The sequence below is a fragment of the Tauraco erythrolophus genome, chromosome 2, assembly GCF_009769465.1.
Source record: "Tauraco erythrolophus isolate bTauEry1 chromosome 2, bTauEry1.pri, whole genome shotgun sequence".
NCBI lineage: Eukaryota > Metazoa > Chordata > Aves > Musophagiformes > Musophagidae > Tauraco > Tauraco erythrolophus.
In genome coordinates this window covers 37527829-37548526 of record NC_141466.1, presented here as the reverse complement: position 1 = coordinate 37548526, position 20698 = coordinate 37527829, and the positions used below count along the sequence as shown (strand labels likewise).

The 20698-nt window shown below is 38.7% G+C and overlaps 1 protein-coding gene across 1 annotated transcript in view; it reads left to right on the top strand.

Moving 5' to 3' along the window:
- The window catches only part of CD109 (CD109 molecule), a 75469-nt gene extending 55158 nt beyond the window's left edge, over positions 1-20311 (top strand). The window contains exons 27-33 of the mRNA XM_086608272.1: positions 151-341; positions 3526-3681; positions 3771-3836; positions 12136-12272; positions 16505-16661; positions 17083-17185; positions 20121-20311. Of these exons, the coding sequence (XP_086464398.1) occupies positions 151-341; positions 3526-3681; positions 3771-3836; positions 12136-12272; positions 16505-16661; positions 17083-17185; positions 20121-20311 (1001 nt within the window). The remainder of the gene's footprint in view (positions 1-150; positions 342-3525; positions 3682-3770; positions 3837-12135; positions 12273-16504; positions 16662-17082; positions 17186-20120) is intronic.
- The last annotated feature ends 387 nt before the right edge of the window (positions 20312-20698 follow it).

Genomic DNA, 20698 nt, shown 5'->3' with positions numbered 1-20698 from the left:
TGGGACATATGCCTAAACATTAACACAATTTTAAAGAACCTTGCTAGATCCCATGCATAAGCGTTAATTAGAATGTTTCCCTTAAGCCTTTTTCAGAAGTCCAAAGACTTCAGTCTGTGGATCTGAGGTTATTATTGGTTCCTTTTACAGGAGAATTTCGCTTCTGGATAACACCTGCTTCTGAAATTTCTGATTCATGGCAGCCACGGTCCATCGATATTGAACTTGCAGCATATGCTCTGCTCTCACACTTTTATCAAGACAGATTAGCCGAGGGGATCCCTATTATGAAGTGGTTAAGCCAGCAAAGAAATCACCTTGGAGGATTTTCATCTACTCAGGTAATATTTTGTTTCAAGGGACTTTGTTGTACTTTCTAAATAAGCACTGTATATTTAAAAGAAAAAAAAAAAAAGATAAAAGGGACCTTTTTCTTTTCATAGCAATTACTGAATTTTGTTTTACTGTAACATCCTTGCATTTTTTGCAATATTGGCATCTTACACCTGAACTACCAGTTCTAGTATTTTGGCAAGCGTAATAAAAACCAGAATTAGAGGGTCACTTTGATAATATAAAATATTACTAATAAAACATCTTAATTTAAGAGGAAAAAGTGATGTCCATGGAAAAATAATTAATCAGATTTTCCAAGTGTGATAAATATTTATGCTTACTTTCTTTCCAAGGAGAGAAATCTCTTTCTATTCTTTCCATATGTGCGTCCTCAAACTCCTGAAAGGCTATTAACTAAGATAAGAAAGGAAAGTAAGTTTTAGAGAAACAGACTGACCTAGTGCCTCTGTTGGCAGCTGGTCTTAACTTAATAATGTACTTTGTCCTCTTTATTACGTAGATTTTTGATGGACCATGAAATTTGGAAGATGTACATTATCTCAAGGAGATTTCCATGTTATTGAAACCACATCTTGTAAGCTGTGCTGGCATGCAGAAAATCTACATAGTACTTTGGATTGCATTAGTTTAAACTAGCTTTTAAATTAACTACAAATGCTGGTCACAGTAAAATGCCGCATTTCATCATACTGCTTGGTACCAAGCAGACTAACCTTCCTTGTTTTCAAATGTTTGTTGGTATTAATCTAAAAGAAATTGGTTCTACTAAGTAAAATGCAATTTAAGAACCAGCCTGGTTCCCCTGAGGTTCTAGTATTTTTCTAATGTGTTAATTCTTGTTTGTTACTTGAAGAGGCTGATTGAAGGACTAAATGAGTTGCAAAAGCTTTTTGCTATTCTCCAGAAACCATTTTTACTTGCAAGATTGAAAATCCAGCAGTGTACCATTTACCCCTGAGGGTGAAGTTAAGAAATGAATTTGATCCTTTTATTCTTCCATAGTCTAAACTATTTTGATTTCAAAATTACTCCAATGTCTTTCTAGATGCCTTTTCTAATTTGTGGAAATGACCCCATACTTTTTGTTAACTTCTAAGATTGCTTTAAAAAAAAATGTTTAGAGTGTTCCTTCCATGAGTTTATTACATTAGAAACTTAATATATTATTAAACAATAAGGATGAAATTAATCAGTTGCATGTGCGATGTTTTCTGTTAGGTTATGATAACTCACTGCAATTTGTATACGTGGTATAGCTTGCTATGAATTTGCAATCAGTATGTTTTGCTTTGTAATGCTTTTAATGTTCGAGCATAAAATGTACATATCTCATATACATAGGCAAATAATTCATATAAAAAATAGCATATGTAAGAATGTAGATTTAAATGGTAGGGAAGAGTAGCGAATTCTGCAAAGCCTGTGTTGCTGGACAAGAGGGCCTGTGAGCCTGGGGTGAGACCGTATTCCCTAACTTTTCAGGTTGTATATTGGATGCAGCATTGTCATACTGAGCCGTGCACCTCATGCTTCAGCTGCGAATGTTTCCTGGTGAAAAACCTTGGGTATGCCTTCTGCTTTGGAGCATGCCAAGGGGCACGTTTATCTTCTCTGTAGGTGGTTCTTTACCCTCTTGTTTTTCACCTGTGTTTCTGAGAGTCATTTGAGCCTAGGATGTGGAAGAGCTCAGAAGTCACCTTCAGCAGTGGCAGATAGCGTTTCTAGACAGCTTGAACTCTGTCTCAATTTAGGGCGAGAAATGTAATTGTAAGGACTTGGAAAATGCACTTCAAGGTATTCCTTGGTTTCTGCAACTTAGGTAAGGGCAGGCATGTTTCTGCTTTCAGATGTTTCAAATCAGATTCTTCAACAAGATCTTATAGCTCCTTAAGTCTATGAGATAGATCAGATATATGGATGTGATAGGTCACTGTAGTTTCATTCACTTTAATGTGAAAGAGATTTTGTAAGTTTGGGCTTCCAAGCTGTAGATCTTCAGCGGGAACTGACATACGAGTACTCTAAGTAAGGACAGTCATTTAGATGCTTTGTCACTGTCTTCTGCAAAGGAGTAATCAAAGACATTCTTTCAGGGTAAAAATTGGCCTCCTACTGAAAAAGTCTGCCACTTACTCCAATCTTTCTGAAGCCCATTAGTTGCATCTACTCTGCCACACCATGTTAAGCACTGGAATTGGGATCCCAGCCATAGTGGTTCAGCCTACCAGTAACTTTGGCACTGTTGCTAATCAGCTGATCTTTCTGGATTTTAAGAAATCAGTGAAGCAGGTCACCTCGGATAGGGACGTGGCATGGGAAGGAGAGTAGTTTCTAAATGTTAAGGAGTGATTACTACTCATTTAGTAGTAAATTTACTGTTTTTTTTTCCAGAAAATAATGGATGTTAAAATTCTTGTTCACTAAACCATGCTGAAACAATTGTTCAAAAACTGCCTTTTGTGTTCAAAATCTGGAGGGCTAAGCCTGCAATTGTACACAAAGATAAACAAAAAAGAATGAGAGAGAGGGAGATGATAAGCATTTATTAGCATATTCTGCAGTGGTTAAATGATTGCACAAAACCTTTTGATCAAATGTAGAGTATAAAAACTGGGCTGAATCTCCTTTGAAATTTTTGCTGTGGGTCTGATAAAAACTAATTTCAGGCTTTTTTAAAAAAAATAGTAGTAGTTTTTCTGACCAATACCTTTTGCTTCAGTGCTCAAGGTACCTTGAATAACTACTGTAAAGTACTGGATATTTAATCCTTAGTCACTAGATACATCTAGACAGTCACAGAATCATTACTTTTTTGACTTTCTCCTTGCTGTCTGCGTGGTGTGTGATTCTGACTGTTGTGTCTACCAGCGTGTCAAGCCTTCCACATACTTTGCACAAGAGGAGAACTTAGCTGTCTCCCACCTCATTCTCCATTGCATGTCACAGTACCTAACTTGCCCTGTGTTGCCATCCCTCTTCTGCACTGGGATCCTTCATGCCAGTGGAATCCCAACGGAGATGTGGAGGCGGCTACATGAAGACCCCAACATAATCAACAAATGGGATGATACAGGGACCGTGAGCTCTCCAAGGCATGGCTTATACACGGGTAGTTCACTACACAGGCTTCTTCTGTTTAATACAGAAGGATTTTGTTTCTCTCAACAGGACACAGTGGTGGCTCTGCAAGCCTTGAGTCTGTTCGCAACTGTCACTGCTGCGGGCAAAACAGAAATGGATGTCACAGTGACAGCACCTTCCTTGAAAACTCCAGAAACATTTTTGATTGATACTCAAAACCGTTTTCTGCTTCAGGCCAAGGAGGTACTGTAGAAAGCAAGGAAAGCTTTTGTAAAGTCTGCTGACTGAAAGTACTTTGAAAATACTGTTTCACTCATCTGTCTGTTTTTCAGATTGCCCCTGCACAACCAGTGACAGTTACAGTGGCAGCGGAGGGAACAGGGTTTGCTGTCTTTCAGGTAGGCAATGTAGTTATTCTTGCTAAAGATATGGTGTCTATAAAGGAAGGTGTATTTTGGAAGCTTTATAAAACATGTTAAAAAGAACAATCTTCTGAAATGTCTTGTATCAGTACCAAAGCATTTTGCTGATTGAAAAATGCTATAAACCATGTGTTGTGTGAATGGGCATATTAATGTGATTGATTGTTTATTTCCGATGGCCTGGCCTTTTAAGTACTGCTGAATGATTGGCAGTTTTGAGGCACTTCCCTGGGCCTGAGTCATATCAAAGCAGCCCTGTCCTCCTGCAGAAATGCAATGTCCACTTGCAAGACAAAGAACTGCAGTGGTACATTGGCAGGCACAAAGGTCACAGTGAAAAAGGCGTGTAGACCAGGCAGAAATGCCTCATCAGGAACCTGCGGTAAACTGTGGTAGGCAGAGATCAGTACAGAACAAGATTACACTGCTAGTTGTTAGAGTTATTTTCCTTTTAATGAAGTAGAATACAACAATAGTGCAGAAGCTAAAAATAAATGAGCATTGCGGTCAGGTTCTTCAGCGATTTTCTGAAGTAGCGTGAAAGACAGAGTCAAAGGATCCTGCAGACTGCCAACAGTAGCAGGTGCTTAGCATCAGCCAAAAGTGGGGGCATGGCAAAGGGTGGAAGAAGGTATAGTGGTCCCCTCTGCCTGTTCTGCAAAAGACTGTGTTTCAGAAGTATAAATTCAAACATTTTTACTCATATTATAAATTAAGCTGGGATCAACACATCACTGTATTTAGCAGTAAATAGCCTTTGTACGCTTTTCAGCTGTTTGCTCTTCCCCCATGATAGAGATTATTTTCTGAAAAAATTCTGCCTCCAAGATTTTCCCTAACCCTATGAGAAGACGACAGTACTGGGTCTGATTTGATATGGCCACTTATGGTTGTCTCTTCCCTGCTTTTCTGTCCATGATAGTGCCTTAGAACCACACAGGTGAAAGAGAAGACCTTTGAAAAGCTACGAATAATACAGAAATACCAGTCTCTGAGCACGACAGACTTATTTTACTGAAAGTATGTTCATAGAATCATAATTGCTGACTGTATTGCAAAACCAGACAGAGTTCCTATTAGACTCCTTCTAGTTGTATTTGGGAAAACTGAACTTAGGCTGCCTTTGTGGTCTTGAAGTTTTACGCCAGGTCAGATTCCATCTCAGGTTCTTTCCAACCTGACCTTCACTTCAGTGTTCTTATGCATCTGAGAAACTAAAAATCATAGTGATGGTTGGCAAATATGGTTTTGGATAAAAGACCTTTACAAAGAAACCTTCACAGCTGCCTATGAGCAGTGAACAGTAGCTAGAGATACACCTTGTTCATTCAGCACCAGTCTGTAAAACCCACAGTGCCATAAATCATGACCCGTGTTTATTAATTCCCAGAAGTGCAAATGAAGTTTACAGCAAAGTTCAAAAGTTTCAGAGGATAATTTAGATTCAGACCTTCAGGCCACAATAGGAATGAACATCTCAGCAGGACTGTGTTCACAGATCTGTGGTTTCAGTGTGTGTGCATGTCTGTGTGGAACGTAACAAAGTGGAGCTCCAGAACATTTAAGGCTACTTAAACTTATTAATTCTTGAGAAATACTCCCTGATATTAAGTCAACTAATTTGCCAGGTGAGCTGATCAAAACCTTTTCAGCAAATTGTTTCTTGCTGGAAGATGCATATTTGTTGAAATGAATGCCTTTTGTGGAAGTGCATTGGTTCCAATTACATTTTTGCCAGCAGGAAAATTTCACATCCAAATCAGCATGTCTGGTGAAGACTGAGCAGAACTCTTCCACCCAGAAGAGCCAGAAGCTGACTCTGTGGTTAGAACTCCTTGGGGGTGTATTGCACCATGGTTTAAGCTTCTTGATTGTTGTATGAACATGCAAATATGCTCTCAGATAACTGCTCTTCAGGAACCAATCCCAGGTTATCTTCCTCATTTAGGTCACTGTGCTGTTGCCTTTTGTCCTGCAGCTTTGAGTCAGAGATGTCACAACTTGGTTCAAAATATTGCACTTTGTCACGTTTTGAGGTCAAAACGACCAGTCTATCAGCTCCCAAGTCAGGCGAGACCCTTGGGTCCGACTCCCCCTGCCTTCTCTTGGCAGCTCAGTAGGTCGGAGGGTGATTCGCCCACTTATTAAGGATCATCACTAGTAGTACTATGGGCCAACTCCTTATAATAATTCAAAAGTTTCCGGAAACATGCATATATATTTTATTTGTGACAGAATACAGGTTCGAGGATAGCCGGTGATAGTGACTGACTACAAAAACAACTTTAATTAAAATACTGCAGTGATAATATAAAACGATTACTGATCAGTGATAATATTAAATAGCTAGCAAGATGTTAGTAAGTAATTAAGTAAGTGCACATAACACAGAGTTCTTACTCAATAGGCGTCCCTATGGGGGGGAGAAGAGAGGTTCAGCCCGTCGACTGATCCCAGGCGTTCTGATGGGGGGGCTTCTCCCTAACATCCCCTTTGTTTGCCACTATTTTATACTTTTTTCATATTTTTTAGGTGGAGCTCGAGTGACTCTAGTCATACATAACTTTTATTAGGATTGGTGTAAATTTCTCTCGTGAGGGGTGTTCACGAATTAGGATTGGTGTAAATTGCTCGTTTGAGGGGTGGTCGCAGCTCGGAGGCGGGCGGAGGTGTGACTTAGTAGCTGAAGGACACAATTTCACCATCACTGCTGAGGCAGCGGTTGTGATTCACTTCCCTCAATGGCATTTTTATGGTTATCTTTACCAGGCGCCTCTCATCCTTGATAACAGGGATGAGCCGTGATACCTCCGTATCACTCTACTCCCCATTTCAAGGGTATTGCGTGGGCCTTGTTCGTTGTTTCTTGTCCCCGATAAGAGGGCTGAGCCATGATACCTTCGTATCACTCTACTCCCCATTTCAAGGATATTGAGGCCTTGTTTGTTCCTGAGAGCAGCAGCTGTGCTTCATGTCAGAGCTGCTCTAATATTAGCTGAATTCTAGGGAACAATGTTCTCCCATTCCCCATCGATTTCAGTCATTTTCCCACACACTTAACACACTGGAGCTTAGCTTCTCCAAGATGTTACTTTTTTGTTTGTGGTTTGTTTGTTGGTTTTTGGTTTTTTTTTTTTTTTTCTGGGACCAATCCTTTCCTTCTGCTTCCTTTGGCAGGTCTGGTATTCTAAAAGAAAGCATTGATGCAATTCGAACGAGATTTCTCTTTTTCCCAGACACAAGCTAGATCTGGGTTGCATTTAATAAATCAGATAGCGTATGACATGGTGATCACATTTCTTCAGCTGGGTTTCATTGTCTTAGACCTGCCAAAGTAGAGTGGTGAGATTCACTGTTCTGGGATTTGACTTTCTGGCCAAACGTAGTATGTCAAAACAGTAATTCATTTAAATATCACACAACACAAGATTTGGTCCATTAATGGAAAAGGCTGCTTTCGTGACAGAATGAATTCTTAGAAAAAAAACCCTTATTTTTTTGTGAAATTTCATTGTCTGTGTGTACGAGTTGGCTGTGCATCCCCTCTTGACCCTGCAGGATCTCATAAAATCTATTTACTTTGGATAGTATAATTGCAAAAGCAGACATTTACTTGTAGTTTTGTCATCCTGCTATCAACAAAATCTCCTAGCTCATCCCTTCATTATGTGGGCACATACTATTGATGTCCTAAGATATTGCTTCTGCGAGGGAAAGGAGAGGACAATTATAGAGTTAGGGCATATGAAAGACACTCTCTAGAGAAACGAGTCGAAGAAATGATTTTCCCTAGTGGCCTGCTGAAAGTCTTGGAAGAAACACCTCTGTCTGGAACCACTGTGAACTGAGTTTGGCAAATACCTCAAAAATTTGGCATGACCCATGCCTTCTGGAACAAAGAAGGATGCCACTAAAATGCAGGACTAGCAACGAGAGGAGGGTTGGCAGGCTCAAGGAGGATGGGTATGGGCAAAGTGGGCAGGTGGGCAAGATCTCCTTGATCTCCTGGTCATGTATAGACAGGGAGTGAAGAAAAAACTGAGAATCATGTTAATTGTTACTGAAAAGCACCGACCATTTTTTCCACTCAACATATTTTTGCTGGACTTAGGCAAGGGATGAGATGTTACTCAGTATGATGCTACTGAAAAAGATACACTCTGAATTGCACGCATATTTCTCCATTACAGTTCGAGTGTATACTAACTAGTCGAAAAAGAATGGAGGAATAATGCAGATTATTTCATTGAATTCATGCCCTCAATCCAGCACATTTGTGCTGCTAGTTGAAGACCAAAAAGGAGAGGGAAAGAGACATTGATTAGGGCATTATAAATGTTCATGTTTTTTGAAATGTATTAGGTCAGATACTGTTACAAGCATCTCTTTCATGCAGAAGATTAGCTTTTAGTTTTCTCTTCTTGAACCTTTCACCAGAACTGGTTGCAGTATGACAAGACTGGTCCATTTCTGTCTTTATCTTTGGCAGCCATGTATTAAAAGGGTTAAGGCAAAATGCAGTTCCTCGTTTTGTTGATTTAATACTAGTTTCTGTATAGTAACCTTCTGTACCCAAAGTAACAGTGTATAAAGAAGGAGGCTGTAATTAAACTCTATGTTGTGAAAAACATTTTTCCTTCATTGTTATGAGAAATCAGGAAAGGAAAATCAGACCATAACAGCAATAACTTATTCCATGAAAGTACTAGCTGATTGACCTGTTCAGTATGTGGTTTCAGACATCCTGTATTGGCGGTGAGTTCCCATTCATTAGCTTTTTCTGGCAAAAGTTAAAACAGCTTTGTTTCTGTGATGACAGATTGTTGAGGCACCGCTAGCTTTTCTGCACCAAACTTTCTACATGCCTTTAACTGGCAGGCTTTCTAGGTTGGCTTCATCCTTGGTACTGCCTTCTCCTGCAGAGCAGTTGTATGGGATAAATCTTCACTGTTGCACCATGGTTGTCCTCAGCGCCTGTACAGATTTGGCTCTGCACTCGCACTGCATGCTAAATTCAGCAGTGCAGGGTAGGGCGAGGGGAATCGTGTGTGTGTAAATCGAAAGAAAGAGCGTAACTTTCATATTAAGGAATGAGAGACATAGCAGCAAAACCAAAATCAAAAATTAAATACTCTTCTGTTTGCATAGACTTTCCAACCTATAACTTGGACAACTCTCTGTCATACCTTTAAATTTGGACTGACAGTTTTCCATTTGCTGCCAGAAACTGTCGTAAAGGGACTATGATTTTCCAGAGCTCTTCCTTCCCTTCTTCTCAGCCAGGCAAAGTACATGTTGGAGTCTTGCAAGAGGAATTATTTGATCCACTTTCTGATTATTTTTCTATAGAAATGAAATAAGATCATCCCCCCCTGCCCTTCCATGTGTTTTATCTTGATGACTAAGGGAACAGATAATCATTATTAGTTTGTGTGTGAAAACTGTATGCAAACTTATTGTTCTGTTGTAGGTGAAAATCCCTGTTTTGCCAAATAATGTCAACTATTCTTTGATAGTAGATATTGTCTTAGTTTCTTCTATTTGATTTCATCATTCTAGGGTTTTGAAAGGTGAGCTTTCTGATTCACCATGCTGAAGTGCTGAGTCAGCAATCCAGTCTCTTGTGCTCTGTCAGAGGTGATGTCCTGTTTGTGCCACAGCAAAGGGATGCTGCAGTTACCATCAACATCACATTGGGTGTTAATCAGTCTGAAGTACCTTAGAGTGTTTTCTCAAAGTTAAATTTCAGTTTTGACATCTTTTATTTGATATAAGTACATGAGTATGCTAAAGCAGATGTGCTGGGACAACTGATACCGTTCATTATCCTGTATCCCATAGTAGAAAGAAGGGTCAGTAGAAAGAGGAGGACCAATAAAGGCTACTAGAACAGGGCAAGCATGAAGTGATATCTCACTGGTATACCTTCTTGCCCTTCACCAATTTGCCATACAGGGCCTTCCCAATCCACAGATCATCTCTGTGTGTTCTCTCTGCCTTTGTCAATATTTTCTTGTTATATTTTATTTCTCCACAACTATGTCACTTTTTAAATACTTCTAAACTTCTAACAGCCACAGCTTCTTGCGATAAGTAGATCAGCAAAGTATTGCAATAATGATGTATTGCATGAAGAGGCACTACCTCTTTCTCCGCTTGAATCTGCTCCCCTAGTTGTTATATTTGGAGAGAAGGCTTAAGATGGACTTTGTTGGGTCAGAGCAAAGCTCAGTCTAACCCAGTGTTCTGCTTTCCACAACAGCCAGAGATGTATGCTCAGGAGAGAATATAAGAAGATAAATACATGTAATCCATTACCTGACTGTTTTCCATCACTACCGTGTGTTATTTGAGACTTTCATCTGGAGGTAGTTTCTGTGGGCTTAGAGAATTTTGGTTCCATGAAGTTGTCTATTTTGCCCTTGAATGCTTGTACAGTTTAGTATCTGCAACATCTTGTGGGAAGGAATTCCACAATTTAATCTTGTATGGCATGAAAAACTGTTTGCTATTCATCTTTCCCATGCAAATCATTATTCTGTAGACCTTGACTATGTCCTTCTTCCGATTTACCTGTTTATGGCTGGATTTCCATCTATTTTACCATTTCTTGAATGATAAACAGATCTGGTAGTAATCAGTTTAAAACCCACTATTATGTACATAAAAATGATTTCATTCTGTAACTCTTTGCAGTAATCCTAGTCTTTACTACCTCAAATAGATTAGTATAATCAACAACCTTTATCACTTCGGGATTCACCCTGTTTTCTACATCTTATATAGATATGGTTAGTGATGATCATCCAGCATAGGTTCCTTTAGGACTCCGTTCCTTTCATATATGAACATTCATTCCCATCCTCTATTCCTGTCTTTTAACAGCCCTTTATCCCTTGGCAGTTTCTTTTGTTCCAGTACCTTTGACTAGTAATCTTTCTAATCGGCTACATGCCAATGTAACATCCAGGTAGCTTATACTAGACAGAGCTCCATTGTTCTCCTTTTTCATTTGATTTGGGTAGCTGGTGGGTTTATAGCAACAGCCTATTCTCCAACATGTCAAATTTACTAATTTGTCCACTAATTTGACTCTTTATTATAGTTTAGAATGTGTTTTCTGAAACAGATAGTGAGTTTACTTGGTATCCACAGTTTTCTAGACCTCCAGTACTCTTTTAAAAATTACTATTATGTTTGTCATGCTCCAGTCTGGTACTAAGGCAGTTTTAAAGAAACACTGCAGGTAATGATTCAGCTGTTTCTTGACCTCATCAAGTTCAATTCTGTAGGCAGTACAGCCTGTTTTTTTTACTGTGTAATTTTCTGTCATGACTGATAATGTGAGAGTACTCAGTTGCTCAATTCCAGCTCCAGCATTTCTGCTTTGACTGTTGACATTTGTACTTTTATAGGATATTGAGATAATCAGACTATCTCCTAATTATTCAGACCTCTTCTAAGGGCTCTCCTAGTTTTACCACTCTGCTACCACTGTTTCAAGCAGCTTATACACGTCTACACTAGAAGAACTGAAAACTCTTCAAACTGCGCCTAACAGATGAGCTTATTTTATATTAACATTACTGTCCTGCACTGGACATCCCGTCGTACTTCCTTACTTGGCTCGCTTAGCAGAGCTTGGCAGTTGTTGAGCAGAAAGGGTGAGAACTGAGTCCTTGAGGCAGACTCCAGACTGTAGCTTTGTCTTTGCACGGATGAACCAGATGATGAAACTACTCACTTAACTGCAAGAAAACTGTGGTGTTCTGAGCTTGGAGTAATATGCTATTCCTCATCTGTTTTGAGTGTATGAATGCTGTGACATGAAGACTGAAGACAGATTCTGTACATACGCTATGTATTTGCTCTTGCTCTGCTTTCATATACAGCCTGTCTCTTTTAACCCAGTGGGTGTCAGTCTCTGAAGTTTGCCTTTATTCATCCCATTTCACACTCTCAGGAAGTGGCTGTGCACATTATAAACCAGCAGACAACAACTAGGGAGAAAATTGCTGGCTGTCCTAGAGCTCCCTTGTGTTTGCCTCAGTTGTGTCCTGCTAATTGCATTGGTTCTGCTGCGTTACAAAGTGTTCAGAAAGGATATTTCTTTCAGAGAATTCCTATGAATCTTATATGTAACTGTCAGATACAAGGCCATGTATCCTGTCTTACGTGAGCACTCCTCTGGTGTTACACTGTTAGAAACTTGGTGATTTAACCACACAGATTTGCTTTACATATGTCATCTAATGTCTCTACTTGCAATCCACAGCTCAATGTCTTTTACAACACAAAACACTCTGATCAGAAGCTCAGATCTGTCCAAAAACAAGAAGCCTTTGACTTGAATGTTGATGTAAAGGATGACAAAGATGATAAAAACCATTTGACCTTGAATGTGTGCACAAGGTAAGTAATTCAATTGGAGCATCTCGTAAACCAATTTGACTATATAGCTTTTAAGTTATTTAAAATGAGCTAAATTATCCATTTGTTTGCATGGATTTGCTAATGTATGGGATATAAACGCATAACTAAAGAGAATAAAAGAATTACTTTGTAAAAATGGCAGTAGTTAAACTAAGAAGTAATTCATAAGTCAACAAATAGAGTGATGGATCTTTTGTGCAAGATTGTTAATGGCCAGGTGACATTTTTTTACTGGTATGCATAGAGAGGGTGGTACCCTAAATGTTAGAGGTATATGGAAGAGCTTGCGTGAAGCACAAGAGAAAACTCAAAGGCTTCTGTGGTGCAAGTGCTTCTTAGCTATATGTAGAACTGTGGACAGACTTGAAAATTGGACTGATGTCTTCCACAGTAGGAGACTCTGACAACTGCCGATTACTCTTACCTTTCATGAACAGAATGCTTTGCTTTTGATCTAGAAGTATATTCTTCTTTTTCTTTTTTTTTTTTTTGTAAAGAGAAAAGGAAGTTCTGAAGTGCTGAAGACACCATGAAATAGAAGCAATCATTCTTTAGTCATTTCTATTAATAAATTTTGCTCAGAACAATTTTGGCAGGAGTCAAAATCCATATTTACATAATGATAAATTCAGCTGGGGTTTTGTGTTATTGTGCAAATATCTTTGTGGTCTTTCATTTACCAATATATCTTATAGCTATGAATTTGGTAATATAATATAATGTAAGCATCATTCTAGAGTTAAAAGAGGTGATGAGTTTTCTGGCCAAGCTAATTTTATTCTTTCTGCTGAATAAGGGAGGGGGGGCTGCATCTGGGATGATGTTTCTTGTTCAGTAAACACGTACTAAGAACTGAGCTGAGGCTGCTGAAGTATCATCTCAGAGACCACCGAACAGCCACCAGATGGTACCTGGGTAGAATTTGGATCAGATCAGTACATTTGACATTGAACAGTCATACTGCGTATTCCTAGGTCAGCCGGTCATTAAACTAAGTTGTTTCTTCGACTGCTTTGCTGCCTCATTTTTACTTGCTGTGAAAGTGTTTATAAATGCATTTAAAAGAAATATATGAAGATTTTTGTTTTCTGGCAGTTTCTTTAGTGTGCATTTCTCATTTTAGTTAAAGACCCCTGCATATTTCACAGAAAACCCTATATGACACTGTATCTTTCTATATATATTTATAGTTTTTATCTTCTATCTTTTATTATCTACAAAATGTTGAGATGACTACATTCTTTGCATTTTAGGATTTCATCTGTTTGTGAATACTTCCTCTAGAAACGCTATTTTCTTCTTGTGACTTTATGATGGATTCTTTGTCAATGCAAGATTTGCAAAGTGCCACCTTATCCACCGTGATTACTCTTGCAGTCCTTTCCTCCCCATCCTTTTTTTGTTATTCATTTAAACTTTAAACACCGTATGCCTAGAACTATTTTTATGCTCTGTCTACCACAAGGGAGCTGTGACTGGGGATTCAGCCTCTAGGTGACACCATCATATAAATAATCAGCTATAGTGAATATGATTTCAGTACAGAGAGGATTGATTTAATGTGGGAAATAGCCAGCAGGCACAAAGACAGAGCCCTGTTTTTATGTGTTTCTGGTAACCAATTCAGTGATACAGATGGTGGGCAGGGACACTAGAATACGTGAAAGCTCTTGAAATAGAATGGGCTAGTTCTCTTTTAAAATTTTCTGTGAAGTGTCAACAGCTTTCTAAAGTCTAGCACAAACTCCTGACATGTAAAGGACTTAGATGATCAGTCTGGGATAAATCATGGCAGAGCATTCTGATTTTCTAGCTAAGACCTTTGGCTCAGGAATACAGACAGGAAGGCCTCCATCTCTCTGGGAAGAGTGTAGGGTGATGATGGTTTAATTGCAAAGTGTTCAAAGGATAGGGGAGAATCTAGTGGCATTATAAAACTGACCCAGGAGAATATTTAGAACATTATGATCCATCGACTCTTATAATAGAAAGTAGACTGGTGTAAGTTCTAGTAAGTCTGTGTTTCTATTCTTTAGACTGAGACTTTGTCTCTGATTGCATGGCTTGATAGACTAGGCGATCCTCTTCTTTTTTTCCTTATATATTGGATATAATACATGCATCATCAGTATTAAATACCTGAGTTAGTTTAAAATGGGTCTACTTATAATCTTTACAACATGATGTGGCTTTCTGGTAGAGAAACCAAAGTAGGCAAATATAGAAAGACTGCTGAAACGTCGACCAGTTTAGCTATCTGTGAGCATGCATAGTCAGGTAATGGAGGCTGCAGCTTTGCAATTTTTTCCTTTTTCTTATCTGCAGAAGATTCCACCTGCTTTCAACCAGCTTAACAGCAATTGGCCTTGGTCATCCCAACTGGGTTATCACTTATGACACTGGAGCAGATGATATCTCATTCAGGTTGAACTGATTCTTGCTGAGAGGAGCCAGCTCACTGTCTTGGAAGCAAATACCTAGGGCTGCCAGTTTCTTCTCTGGTCAGTCTTGTTGCTTGCGTACCATTTCCAGGCATGAGAAACTGATCACTGATGGTTCTATTCACTCTCTTGTTTATACTTTCTGCCTACACTAGCTTGGTGTTGTTTTCTCCTCTTTGCCTCATCTATGAGAAGGTCTCACACAGATCTTGTATTGCTGAAGAGCTGAAACATGAAATTCAACTCAAAATGTTATCAGTTCTCTTCATGTACAAGTTTCAAGTCTTCTTCCTTTCTCTTACTGGCCATTCTTCTTGCATGGTGATTTTTTTTTTTTTTCTTTTTCAAGAGACCATGGAGTTGAAGAGACAATACCAGGAGCCACCCCAAGGCTGTTTCTCTTATTTGTTAAGAGAGCCAGATCCCTTTAACTTCTAGGGATATATCTTTATTCACTTCTTGACAATACCAAGCTGGTTTGGTTACCTGTTGGTGTTTTGGTAGCACCCCAGGCTGGCTAGACAGCTCGGGTATTTTCCTCCCCTCTTATTGATAATTATGCAGAAATAATTACATCCAGTTCCAATTCAGTTATTTGTTTTCAATAGCAGCTACTTTGGCACAGAACCTCATCCAACAGATGGTTTCATTTGTTTCTAATCTCATGAGCCAACTGGAGTCAGAAGTTGTGCTGTATTTCTTTCAAAGTCATATCTGCGTTCAATCAGCCATGCTGCCAGGCTTAACAGCATTACTTTGAAAGCAAGTCTTCCCTTTTTTTAAACCATCCAGCTCTACAAAGAAATAGTTTTATTCAATTGCTTTCAACTACTGTCAGGCCTTCAAAATGAGGATTGGAAATGCTTCTATTCTAGTATAACAAAAATCACTTACTCTCCATGCCAAGGGGGGGAAACTTGTCTGCCACTTGCTTTAGTTAAAGCAATATAATATTTTGCAGGTCATTTAGGTATCACTTGTAGCACAGAACACGATGAATATATTTTGATAGTTCTGTTGTGCACCATGGTATGTAAGGCTTGCTCAACAGAGCAAAGCTTTTTAGTCCAGCATCTGATTCTCACATTGAAAGAAGATGTAATAATAAGCATTATTTAGGAAAAAAGAAGAAACTCAACTTACTAAATCTTCTTTTTCCAAAACTGGATGAATAACATGGCTATGCATTTTAAAACTGGAACTTTGTGAAATAATCTGATGATGACTTTGTTAATGGAACCATCGATGTCTATGAGGAAATATGGAAAGGTTTTGGGAGGCTTTTTTGGTGTATGCCTTTATCTCACCCTCCAAAAATGAATGAAAGCAAAATAATGAATTTATAGGAGGAAATGTGCATATTTCAGTTCTAGAGTTCCTACAGTGGGTTCTTAATTACTTCTTTTGAAACATGTATTTAAATGCAGTATTTCCTGCATCTTTTTGGTGTAAATCTGCACTTATGGATGTCAATTGAAAGCTCCTACTGGTGTCAATGTAGTCTCTCATATGATTTATGTATTGGAGTTTTCTCAGTGTTAGACCTGCTTTTACATATGTGGTTGAAATTATCAGGCAGAATGTTAGAGAAATCAATTATTATCTCTTCATCATTAGAAATTTTCTTGTCAGCATTTTGTTCCATTTGTTTCTTTAGTATTGTTAAGCATTATTGCTTCCATAGTTTGGATTTAATGATCAAACAGTTTCTTTGTAGAGTGGACTACTGTATTTCTACTAAAAGTTTCTTTGTCTCTGTGTTTCGAAAAGGTACTTGGGTTCTGGCACAGCTCCCAGTAGTGGTATGGTCCTCATGGAGGTTGGCTTACTCAGTGGTTTCTCTGTGTCACCAGATTTCATTCCGTTAGACAATATAATTAAGAAGATGGAGAAGGACAATGGAAAAGTCAACCTATACTTAGACACTGTAAGTTGAAAATAACAAAGAAATATGTTTGTAGTGATGTTAATCTTGATTCTGCCATTGTTTGGTTTAAATTTAGAAAGACATTATGATTATATTCTTTGGGGAAATCAACATCTACTGTTTGCATTGAATTAATAGTTCCACTGTTTTTTAGTGAGACTGATTGGATAGGTACAATTCAGTTCTATTTGTAAGAGGTTTCTAAATTAGGCCTCTTAAAAGTCATATGTAAGAAGCCAGACATTTCAAGAAGTGTGTAATGTGGCCATAATGACTACAAATGAGATAAGCATCTTTATATGCATTCTGACTCCAAGTCTTTAGAAATGAAATGGACTACCACTGAGCTAGAAGTCCTTATCTCTTCCATGAAACCGCCATCACCAGGGTTCTCAGGATGTTTCTTTTCTGTTTTTTCTAGCTAAATGAAACGCAGGTTTGTGTGGATATTCCGGCTGTGAGAGACTTTAAAGTGGCAAATATCCAAGATGCTTCAGTGACTATACTGGATTACTATGAACCTAGTAAGTATCAGTCATTCCAAATGGATCTTAGTGATTCAGAAGTTTCAAAGAAAGTTTCTTTTCATGGAAATAGGACAAATCTCAGTGAAGAGAAAGTCATATTGAACTGAAATTTACTTTTTTTCATTAGACTGCAGCCTTTTTGGACATTGACACATCAATTTCTCTAACAAATAGCAGTGTTTTCTCATATATATGTTTACTGTCCTAATGGGTTGGTTCCTCAGCTGGTGTGAATTGCCATAACGTAATTGTCAGCTGGTATAAATTGGCTTCATTCTGACCCAGTATGTTCCCAAAATTACTAAAATGAAGCAGGAACTTAACTGTGGTTCACTTACCATATTCATGATTATCTTTCAAGTAGCTTTTTCATCTGTGTCTTGTTTAAACTAGGAGTCCTTCACTGGAGAAAATGCTAGTGTTCTGATTTCTATAGTTATGTAAAAAAGATGTAGCTGGGAAAACAGTTTCATAGAATCATAGACTCATAGAATGGTTAGGGTTGGAAGGGACCTCAAAGATCATCTAATTCCAACCCCTCTGCCATGGGCAGGAAAATCCTCCACTACACCACGTTGCCCAAAGCCTCATCCAACATGGCCTTGAACACCTCCAAGGATGGGGCATCCACAACTTCTCTGGGCAACCTGTTCCAGTACCTTACCACCCTCAATGTAAAGAATTTCTTTCTTATATCTAACCTAAATCTGCCCTCTTTCAGTTTAAACCCGTTGCCCCTTGTCCTATCACTACACACCCTTGTAAAAAGTCCCTCTCCAGCTTTCCTGTAGGCTCCCTTTAGGTACTGGAAAGCTGCTATAAGATCACCCCGGAGCCTCCTCTTCTCCAGGCTGAACAGCCCCAACTCTCTCAGCCTGTCTTCATAGCAGAGGTGCTCCAGCCCTCGGATCATCTTCGTGAAAACTTCGTTTCAAAGTTTTTTTTGTGTTTTGTTGTTTTGTTTTTTTTTTTTTTGTATAGAGTGTGTTTTAGAGAAAGACAGCAATGTACAAAGCTCTTGGGCAAAATGAAGAGTAAAGAAAGATTACAGGCTGCTAGAGAAGATATTAGAGAGGTTTTCATTACACCAGCCAGCTGAAATATTATTAAGGATTTGGGCTGGGTTTGAGATGAGGCATAAAGAAGTTGTATAGGCAGTTTTCTTCATGTCGGTTTGTTTTAGCATAAGACAAAAGACAACCAAATATGCTATGATGTGTACTACTTTAGCTAGATGAAAATCACACTTATTCTACATAGGCTGAAATGTTTGTTCAATCAACGGAATTTTAAACTAAAACAGGGAATTAGTGGATATAACTACCCTGTCTGTTAACCTACAGCATGTTTTAAGTCCTAGTGGCTTAAAAATTAGAGCAATTTTGATTTGAAGCAAACACATAACACTTAGAATCTATGGCGAAAACAAATTTCCACATGCTGGAATTCCTAGGAGAAGAGCTTAGGACCTAGTCTTTTATAAGAATGCTGTTAGATAGGCTAATGAATAAGTGTATTAAAAAGTCACATGTAAATGCACATGTGTACATATTTTTATTCTATTTAAATACATTTAGTATCCATGAATTCTCAATTAATAGATTGATATTAATTGAAAGATATGAATTAATATCCTTAAGGACTAAAATTTGTGTGACGTAATCAGTGCTGCAGTAGAAAGCTTTGACTTTAAGAAAAAGATTGCTTCAAATATTTTACAAGGCACCATTCCTATTACTATGTAGCATAGATATGTGATTGGTCAACATATATACATATGCCATGGCTCCGAGTTCTCTTGAGAGAACTTCTTCCTATCTAAAACAGGAATGTGCTTTTATTTTAATATATTATTTTCCATCACTCTCGTAGTTGGTGGCCCAAGTTGCAGGTGTATATTTTATGTGATGGCGACAGTCAGATTCATGTTGTATTCAGAGCTAGTAGATGTCTAAGGAGTCCTCATGCTCTGACATTTATCAAAAAAGTTATGTCGGTGTGGCAGATATTACAACTGGCGTAGGTATAAGAACTGGCTGGGCTGCCCATCCAGCAGTGCCAGCAAGGAGATCTGCCAGGTTAACATACACAGCTACTCAGCACGTGCAGGTGACTGCTGCTTCTCTCGCCTGACTTTGTCCAGAGCTAGTTGGATGTCACCATTATGTAAGCATTTTGGCCCGTAAAGATTATTTTAGTTTTTTTAATATCTTGAGGCTTGAAAGGAAACAGAATATAATTTCAGAAAAAAGAAATTGCAGTGTCCCTAGTTGGAACGAAAACCTTCAAACCGAAAAACCCACTATGGTAAAAGAACTGTGCAAAAGCTTGTTCTGTGAGCTATTGCCATGCATTGATTTTTTGAAATGAATACGATTTTCGAGACTTTTAGTCCATTTGACTCTGTAGCAACCCTTCAGGGAATGAGGGAGCAAACTACAGGAGCAGGAGCTAGGTGAGGTGGGCAGTGCCAGCTCAGGAAGCTGAAGCTCCCAAACATAGTACTGAGAGAGAAAGCGTCAGTTATGAGAGACCTAGCTCTTAAAAGTCATAGCCAGTAAGTAACCTGCCAGGTAAAGCATCTGAATTCCTTTGCCATGGGAGTTGCTCTGTAGGTAGGGACAAAATTCCTTTTAAAATGTTTGACCAAGGTTTGTGAACAGATGAGGTGTAACAGCTGAGATCGAGTCTGTGGAAGTGTGCCTTTCACCAAGCATTTGCCTGAATATATTGACAACATTTGGATGTTTTGGGAGAAGAGCAAAGGTCAATGCCTAGGCTTAAACACCCACTCTGGGAAGTATTTTGCAGTGTATGACAAGATCTGCATCAGAGTTTAGTGCATCCTTTAAAGATGCTTTCTTTGTGAAGCTAATTTGTTGGTCAGTTCTCAGAAGTTCCCTAACTAATGTTAACTAACCTTTCTGAACAGGGAGAAGAGCAGTGAGAAGCTACAATTCGGAAGTGATGCAAAGTGTAACCCCTTGTGACTTCTGTGAAAGTGATTGCAGTCTTTGCCACCGAGATGGCTCTCCAGCCTTGTTTCAGCACTCTTCGTTGGCCTCCTTGTTCTGTGTGCTGTTTGTCCTTCATGTAAACTTGCTGTGCAGAGGGGTGCTGTAAAAGGAAACAGATTATGTTTCACACCTAAGGTTTCCATAAATTATCCAAAGAAAATTTTATGTTCAGATACCAACCTGTCTTTAGGGATTACAGTGACCGAACTCCTGCTGCATTCAGGGTGAGCTGGGCTGGCCCATATGGTAAATTCTGGCTGTGCCAGAAAACTTCTTTAAGTGTCTGCTGGAAAATCTTTCCAAGTGTTAGTTTCATACTGAAGTTATTTTCTGAAGAAGCACAGGGTTACCAAGAAAGCAGTCTGAGAAAATACAAACCTAGCTCCATGTTCCCACTCCCTTTTTACCCCAGCTTTCGACTGTGGTTTTTTTTTTTAGGGATGTATATTATTTTACTGTGCTTTTCTGAAGCACTGTCTGCTTCTCCATTGGG